The 9,543-nt window shown below is 41.3% G+C and overlaps 1 protein-coding gene across 1 annotated transcript in view; it reads right to left on the reverse strand.

Moving 5' to 3' along the window:
• Positions 1-6,951: 6,951 nt before the first annotated feature.
• LOC117423091 (suppressor of cytokine signaling 3-like) overlaps positions 6,952-9,543 on the reverse strand; it is a 3,349-nt gene continuing 757 nt past the window's right edge. The window contains exon 2 of the mRNA XM_034038523.3: positions 6,952-9,207. Coding sequence (XP_033894414.1) covers positions 8,411-9,115 — 705 coding nt within the window. The 5' untranslated portion in view covers positions 9,116-9,207 and the 3' untranslated portion in view covers positions 6,952-8,410. The remainder of the gene's footprint in view (positions 9,208-9,543) is intronic.

The following is a 9,543-nucleotide window of genomic DNA, read 5'->3' on the forward strand; positions in this document are numbered from 1 at the left end:
TCAGTCTGCTTGAATGTTTATACCACCCTAACATGTAGGTCACGCTTCTTGTTTGGACATTAAGGGCGGTGTGCTGTAAAGTTTCCTGCAGTGTGTCCTTCCTTTCTTTCCAGGAGTACAGCAGGCCAGCAGCTTATTGTCAGGAGCCACCAGTTGCACAACTAGACCGGCATTCAAATGAAAACAATAACAGGTTAGGAAAGAGTTTGAACATAAAGTCCTGCCTGCAATCTACAGTGGGGGGTGATAGTTGAGAACTGGGTTTCAAATCCCAGCACAGCAGGACTGGCTCCATACTACTGAAGCCACAGTTCCCAACAACTTTGCTCAATTCTACCCAAAAATCGAATTCTGTTTCGCTCATCACTGAGCTGCTTGTTTGTAACGGACCTTGTGCACCTCATCAATCCAGTTTGTTTATTTCTCTAAAGAAAGTTCTGGCTGTTGGAAGACCAACAATTGCCCCACCGCTCCCCTCAATGTGATCATCATTGAATCAAAAGCAAAGGCATACAAGCTCAGGAAACAAACCTGAATTGTAACACTTTTTTATTCATACAGCATTTTCTAGTACTGCTATAACAGCTCCCTCTCACCCGCACACAAACTTGGCGAAACAGTAAGTTGGCATGGCTAAAAGGTATTGTGCAGCAAAGCATGAAGTATAAAAAGTATGAGGTTAAATTGAAATTACTCCACTGAAGTGTGCTCAGCAGTGCCCATGTGATTGTGGAAAGCCGCAGGTCTCTCTAATTCAGCAACAGGCTAGCAATGCTTGTCTTGTTACTTGCTTCCTTTACTTTTGGTAAATCGTTTTGTTATGTTTTGTCGGTCCGCTCTGGTTAAGGTGTACTCACTCGTTTCCCCTCACCCTCGGCTCACACAGGAAAGAGGAAACACACTCCGCTCCGCTCTGATTTCCTGACTCTCAGTTCAGTGAAAACAAATGCTCGTTTTTTGTTCGGTAACTGTAGCAACAGAACATTTCAGGGCGTGTAGTGCAGACTAGCACGTCAAACCTCCTGACTGAGAGGCCAGTCAGCCTGCCAGGAAGACAGACACTCCCCCCCCCCTCTCTCTCTCTCTCTTGCTCTCTCTCTCTCTCTCTCACACACACACACACACACACACATAACAGTCTGACACACATTTTTCAGGCTGTTAAGAGGATAACCCCAAGATTGAATGAGCTGTTTCTCAGCAGCACAATTACGTTAATATATTCATACAGTAATTAATGTTAATGATTCAATACAAAATATACTGCACACTGTAGATAGCTGTCCATGCAACAAACCTTTAGTAGATCCTCAGTTTTTTTTTGTTCACAAAAACTGTTGCAAATTTCTCACTGTACTAAAAAGTATTGACATAATATTTATTTTGCAGGTGCCTTTATTCTTTGCATTTAAACTGATGTTTTTAAGAAAAGTGTAAGGCAAGATCTACAATGTGCAAAGATGGTCCAAGGATAAGGAAGGATTCATGCAAGTGCAAAGTGGACATGACCAAGAGAAGCATGAAATCTGTCTCATCCTTCTGTTAGTAGTATTCTTTCTTTACACTTGTATGTACATGCATGTCTTGCTTGATCCCAGCACGATCCCTTTCGGGTAATTTCAAGGTCACATCAGTGTAGGAAACTAGGAGAAGACTTTACCCAGCACCGCAGCAGAGATTCAAAGGGCTGAAATGAAAATTCTGATACTGTTGGCTATTAACAGAACAAAAAACAATCTTTCTCCCTGTCTCTGCAAACAAATGAGATAAATATTCATGAATGCAGTCGTAGTCTCTCTCCCTCGCTCTCTCTCTCTGACTGTGCAGCTAATGGCTCACATAATTTAGCTGAGCTCTGAATAACCAGAGACTGCCATAAAGGAGTTACAGTACTCTTACAGTAAGTATTCAAGGCCATTGGGAACACACACACACACTATACTGTACATGCAGCTCTGGGATATCCAATCTTAGCAGATTCCAGCTAAGCAGCTGGAGGTGATTCAATGAAAACAAACCCAGCGTTCCTGGAAATATGTTCTGCGCAGCCCAGAAAACACGGTGAAGGTGGAAACCATGTGTAACAACCATGTGCACACAAACAGCACAGCACAACCAGTTACTGCCTGTGCCTAATGACCATCTGGGTATGGAAGTAGTTCTCTAGGCCAGGAAAAAGCGGCCCCTTAGAACAACACAATGGTCATATCTGTTTGGAAACTGCATGTTGTATGTATTTGTGTGTGTGAAGGAGCACACACAATAAGGATTTAAGCAGAATTTAACAAGTTTCCTTTATTGATTCCAATAATCAACAGTCACACTTTTACAGATTAATCATTCTCATTATAGACAATAATGAGGCCTCTAGTTTATTAACAGAAATTAAGCAATAATTAGTTATCAATTTGTGGAAGAAAGCAGCGGACACAGCGCTGATGTGTGTTCATGGAGGGTCTTCATTGCTTCTCAAATGCACCTCCAAGTGCAATATTTTGACCAATATTTTTACTAAAGATCATGGCAGATTGGGGTTGTTCCAGTAAAAACCCAACTGTATAAATGGCAGATTGGGGTTGTTCCAGTAAAAACCCAACTGTATAAATGGGTAATTGTACGTAAAAATAATGTGATATCTTGAAACAATTGTAAGTTGCCTGGATAAGGGCGTCTGCTAAGAAATAATATATATATATATATATATATATATATATATATATATATATATATATATATATATATATATATATATATGGTGGCTCTGACATACGTCACTGCAATTTACAAAGAAGCGTGCAAACAGATGCACTAACACAGAAGCACCGATCTGTACACATGCATAGTCAACCACAGAGAACTGGAAACTTTTTAAGTCACCCACTTCTGTTTGATCTCTTCTCTGCATTAGGCAGCACGGTGGGTGTCTGAACGCAGTACACAGAACCTCAATGCACTTCTGCTTAATCTCTTAGCTGATTGTTATAGTGCCGGTTTACCAAACATTTCATGTGTGTGTGTTTTTCTTATTACCAAGGTGTGTAAATTGAAAGAACAAAAAAAAAAAAACCCTTGCATCCTATAAAGTGTACCCAGAGTCGAGCTGGTAGAGCTCTAAATGAGGCATTGGAATTAACCATAGATGATCGATTTGTCTGGTGCTAAATCAATTGACACAAGAGCATCTGTTCTATAGAGAATACTTCCCAATCATCTTGCTGGGTGACCTGAATACAGGTATTGCAATCTGACAGTGACGTTAGTGTTAGGGTTAAATTAGAGGTTTTAGGTAAGGGTTAGGGTTATGTGTTGATCTGTAATTTGCATGTCTCCTCCACATCCTTACGTAATCCTAACCCTAAAAGATCACTATGAGTACCATTGACACCCCCCCCCCCCTGTCGCTAAGCTACAGCTAGGCTGGTTTCACAGACCATGATTAGCACTAATCTTGGACTAAATGTTATCTCAGATAAGGTAGTGCAAGATTAGTGCTGATCGGAGTCTATGAAACCAGCCATTTGTTTCAGTTTTTAAACTGCAGTTACCCTGCAGCTGCCTAATTGAAAGCCCTATCAGTTAAGTAGAGGTCGTCAGTTCAGAGGGCTCATGTTTGGGGTGAATGGATAGATGGATGAATGACTGTTTTCCAGGCAGACCTTGCAGCAGCGAGGCTGGGAAGGGAAGGAGCTCAATACATTGATCGTGAGCAGAGCCGCGCGATGTGGGGGAGGGGGTGCTCTCACTGCCTCTCTCTAACTCCTGTGTTTCTCTCTCTCTCTCCTTTCTCTCACCCTCTCCCTCACATCTTCTCTCCTCCTCTCAATCACTCACTCCCTCTCCATTCCGCTCATTCACTCCCCCCTCTCCCATTCTTTTTAGAATCCCTCCTTCTTTCTCAGCCTCGCTCCCTACCTCACTGACTGTGTTGCAAAGCTGTTTGAGGGAACAGTAAAGTAGAACACAATCTAGGAAACATACAGAGGGTACAGAAGCATTTCTTTTTAAACATCATGCATTGAGAATAGTTATAGTTGTAATGCTATAATGTTGCACATATAAACATACACAGGGTCCCGCGTGTTCTAGCAGTAGACTAGTAATCAAAACTAGTTGATCACATGTCTTGTTTGATTTTTTGTAACTTCTGTTTGGATGTAAAAACAATAAACATCTGAGAGTCAAGCAACATGCACATAAAAAGGCTCCAGTCTGAATGATATACAGGGTCCTAAACCTTAAAGAGTGATTTCTTTAGAGGGGCTTTCTGCCACTGGGCAGATAGCAGTTGCATGACCTCCTCAGTTGTAAATGTTTTACAGTAAACGGGTAGCTTGCCTGGAAAATCATCCCCTTTGGCTTTCAACTTTGCGAAAAGACTACGCAGCTGTATCTAATTCATACACAGTTTTTGAAACGCTAAAGAAATTGACCAATCACAGGAAGTATTTGCCAGAATTCTAATACATCTTATCCTGTGCACAGATGTGTTCTTGTTATACACAGGGTGCCTGTTATATTAAAACAAAAGACACCCTGGAATTACCTTAAAGGCCCCTGTTATTATAGTTTATATACACCATGCAACATTGTGCAAGTAAAAAAAGGGAGTTTGCAGGAAGTAATCATTCTGGTTAACCGTACATTGAACCTTGCACTTGAGATTGCAGAGTAAAGTCCCACTGGGGTGATGTACAATGTTTCCACATGTTAGCAGGAAGACATGGAGGAAGATCTGGAATTAGCTCCTATAGTTTACAAAACGGGATCTGGCAGGATGGCTGTGTTCTTTCTGGCGAACACTGTTGCGCTGTGCATGGGGCTACCCAGAACCATATATATATGGTATAACGCTTGCAAGAAATATGTCAAGAGTTGGTCATAAACCTGGTGTTGTGTTAGCAACCAGACCCGTTGTTCCCACGCTAGGAAGAACAGAACTCTTGTTGGGGTGTCCGCTCTCATGCAAACTTTCTGATTCCAATATCACACCACCTTCTTATTCAGTGTGTGCAAGCTTTACTCAGGTTTTAAAACCTGCCGGGAAATATACATGTTAAAGAATAGAGAAATGTAATCAATTATGACAAAAGCATGTAAGGGAAATGCTAAATTACTGTGCAAGTGGATTGCATTTCTCACTTTTTGTTAAATAACTGACTCATTTAGGGCTCAGGCAACATGAAAACAATTTTAATTGTTGTAATTACAGAAAATCTTAATGATTGTATTGTTTATTGTTGTAACATTTCTGGCCGTTCGCCACAAAAAGTTGGTTATTTTAATCCTAACAGGAAATGTTAAAAAAAAAAAAAAAAATGTTGCTGCGGTTATTATTGTTTTTATTTTTCAAATAATCTTGTTTGTCTGAAAAAGTATTTATATAAAATAACTTTTTAGACTGGGGCGTTCTGAGGGGTTCATGGCTCCCAGCTTCCAATGACATTGGTATGCTGACTGTGGTGCCAGACACAATGAATCTGTAGTAAAATGGTAGACACTGTTACAATGGAAATTAATATTCTACATGTGCAATACAGTGTAAATAAGATGTGGTACTTTTGAAATAACCCAGTTGCTTTGCCAGGGGTAATTTGGGAGATATTTCACCCTGAAATCATCTAGAGAGAGAGAGAGAGAGAGAGAGAGAGAGAGAGAGAGAGAGAAATTACTGGAAACAGCATAATATCTTAATGAAATGTCAGACAACATTATTAGTATTATAGTTGCTGTATTTTAACTAATGACGGGGTTTCTGGGATGTGGAATTGGGGTGGTGGGTGGGGGTCCTAAGAGAACTAGTTTTACACAAATCTCTACCGATACAAAGAGCTGGAAATCAAAGCGAGAAAACGCGCAAGGACTTCGATTACACCTTGACAACAGGTTGAGTCATCCAGCTTTTCTTCGTCGATAAAATAAATAACGAAAAATAAAGGGGTCCTAAATGAGCAAGCACAGGAGACAGAGTGGTGCCTTTATGAGTTTCACACCCAGCACCTCCTCTCTGTTTCACTGGAAGCGCACCGTGGCATTCTACCCCCTGGTGCTGATTCATAGAAAGCAGAATAAACAGAGAGGGCCTGCTATAAACAGAGCTGCTTTACAGGAAGCGCTCGTAGCGAGGGTGCATACGTGACGTTGGGGTGAAATGAATCACCAGCGCACCTCCGGAGATTGTGGCGAGCTGAAGATTTTTTTTTTTGTACATTTTACCTGTCGTGCACTATCGTCCTCTATATCAGTAGGTGCAGTTAGTTTCATTTTTCATTTTTGCATGGAGGAACGGGATGGGTATGGGAGAGGGTACAATGTGTCAGTTTTGGAAACCTAGCAGTCAGCTGTACATGAACCTGCACTGGAGCACTTGTGAGTAAAAGAAGTATAAAAAAACAAAAAACTGGTCCCCTGTGCTGTTTCGTTGAAGCTGTAGCAAGTAGACACATAACTAAAGGCAAGGTTTACTGAGATTTACATACTTTACATAGAATGTATGTTTCTCTTTTTTAAAAAACCTCTGTGCTTGCCTATGCTGTGCTTTTACAATGGTACAGCACAGTCAACTTTAAAACTGAAACCAAGCTTTTAATAAACACTAGAATATATGCATGAGTGGCTTTTTAAGGTTTTCCCTGTTTTCTTTACTGTGCTTGCTTTGTGGTTTATCAGTGGGTAGAACTTGAACTGTTGCTCCAGGTCCACCTGTGTTAACCCTGCTTGAGTTGTACTTTCTGCTGAAGCATATGGGTTTAAGCACTTTTAGAAAGCTGCCAAACATTGATCCCTTGGGAATACAAATCCAAACGAGTTGTTGTTCCAGTCAAACAGGAATGGAGACACCTGGATACTACCATCGTTACCACAGTGCTTTGAACTGTATTGTACACAATGCTTTCTGTTTCTGTGCTGATGAAAGCAGTGAATCAAAGGGAAATAAAAACACACAGACAACAGTTTGAATTTCTTTAAAAAATAGTGCTCTTTTATTATAAATTATTGAAATGTTTTATAAATATAAATATGTGCAAAGTTTTTGACATTTATTTTGTTGTTTTGTTGAGATGTTCAAGCTTATACTTCCAGACGTCAAGACTGGAGTGTAAGGTGAAATTTTTACAAAAGACAAAAAAAAAATAAAAAATAAACAAAAAAACAAAAAAAAACAACCGGGAGTTTTTTTTTTTTCACATACAATGTAAACATTTCTCTTTGTGTTTAAAAAACAAAATACAACACACAGAACTGTGCGTCTTTCATTGTAATCAATGCCATGAACAGAGAAGGCAATGCAGGCTTCCCTTGAATACATTCAACAGTGATTGTAAGAGAAATGCTACCACAATTGTTTTGTATGCTTAAGAAAACAACGCTGATGCACAAAACCAAAAAAAAAAAAAAAATGTGTTTTCATTTGCAATTTATCAGGGATTTATTCATCTCACAAAAGCTGGGATGTCACTCTCTGAATACATTCTCTTCAGTGGTGTGCGGGTAGGAACTACTCATATCCCCTTTCTGGCTAGTTTTAATGATGATTCATTCAGCAAAACATGCAGGATTGTGTACATGTGAATTCTGAATGGTTTGGGGGTAAGAGGCTGTCTTCTTCTAGCTATCTGCATTGACTTTAATCCCACCTCAGAACTATAGTAGTCATTATAAATTGAATATAGTCACTACAAATCAAGTGTCATTTGGTACTGGCTTTTAAAAAATGTGGTCTCTTCAGAGGTTATAGAGCCACACAGACAGCCTGCTGCAGAATTCCTTAGCACCCCAGTACTCAACAGTTCTAGCTATTAGTATGGTGCTACTTTGATGTTAAGGATGCTGCCTCGTTTCCTTTCTTTGAAAAACCATGGGTACTCTTTCCCCCACCTACATCCACACAGACTCACACGCATACAATAATCAGACAGCTCTGCCTGGAACACAAATGGAAATTACTGTGTCATGTAACTCTGGGTGCCCTGCTTTGTCTCTTGGAAAAATGACAAGTGAGAAATGAAATGTTACAAATATGCTTTGTCTAGCAATGCCAGTATACCATGAGTAGTAGTAGCAGCATACAGGTAGAATGCCAAGTATACCCAGCGTACATTTTAGTGAAGGTTAGGTAGCCATGCGTGCGCCAGCTGTTATGCCACAGTTGCAAAAAAACAGAGGACTGTTTCATCCAGAATTGACACCAGTGCTTAACAGCAAACATTTCTAGCTGCCTAGCTGGTTGGCTAGACCATCTTCTCCTGTCACCTTTGTTTCAAATAGTTTTTAAGACCCTTTTTAAAGGAATGGAAAGCCAGGTTGCTCAGCAGTACAGTGCAGCACAGTACAGGCCACACAAAAACAAAAATTCCACCTTAAGCAAGTCAACCAGACGACTACTACAGGGTTCAGTTCACAGCGAGGGTCTTCATACTGGAGCGTCGTACTCCTGGAGGAACTCCTTTAGCGTATGAGGCAGCTGGTCCAGTTTACTGGAAACCTCTAGATGTCCGTTGACAGTCTTGCGACAGAGGTGCTGCAGAGTGGAAACGCTTGAGGACAAGGGTTTGAGTAGCTCGAGGGGAATCTTTTCTCCACTGGAGTAAATAAAGTAACTGCTCTTCTCGTTTCCAGCAGACGCCGCGGAAACTTTGGAAGGCATGTAATGGTGGATCAGTTTCAAGACACAGTCAAAACGGGGCGCTGGCTGCATGCTTTTGGGGTCAGTCTGTAGGAAAAAGAAGCAGCTGTCGCACTGAATGCGCAGGTTTTTGGTCCCGGAGTCAGTTTTGACGCTGAGGGTGAAGAAGTGGCGGTTGTCCGAGCTGTCCCGTATCAAGAACGTGCCAGGGGGTTCGGAGCTGAGCAGGCTGTTGGCCTCCTTCCCATTCACCATGTTCCAGTAGAAGCCGCTCTCCTGCAGCTTCCGAATGGCGGTGATCACCAGCTGGTACTCCTTCTTGGAGCTGAAGGTCTTGAAGCGGTGAGGAGGCAGCCGCGGGCTAGCGTCAAAGGGGCTGCAGCTCATCGCGATGTCAAACTTACTGTGGGTTACCATGGCGCAACACTCGCGCCTTGAACTGACCAGAGTCCCAGAACAGGAGGCCTGTCCAGGAAATATATATGGGGGCATAAAAAAAAAACAACCGAGAAGGAAAACTAAATCCTGGTCTGTCGAATTTCACTGGAACACCGGGATGGGATATTCCTCAATAGGTGGGCCACCTGTTAGGAGAAAAACAGAAAATAGATAGATGAGTTGACTGTACATTCAGACTACAGGCAAAGTACAGCTAAAGCAATGCCAGATTTATGGCGCTGCCGTAACAATAATAAAGCATATTCATTGCAGTGCCAGAAAGTTTGATAGCTGATACCCAGCCAGCCTCACCAAACGTGAGCAATAGCGCTCAGGCGGCAATTTCCCCGTAATGAAAAGGTTATTGGCAGGTTAAGCAAATTGGATAGGAAGCACTAATGGATTTGATAGAATCAAAATCTGATCACACTAAAGAGACAGGCTTTTTGGAAAACTGTTCCATGAATACAGCTCCTCGTTAT

The sequence above is a fragment of the Acipenser ruthenus genome, chromosome 17 (genome assembly GCF_902713425.1).
Source record: "Acipenser ruthenus chromosome 17, fAciRut3.2 maternal haplotype, whole genome shotgun sequence".
Taxonomy (NCBI): Eukaryota; Metazoa; Chordata; class Actinopteri; order Acipenseriformes; family Acipenseridae; genus Acipenser; species Acipenser ruthenus.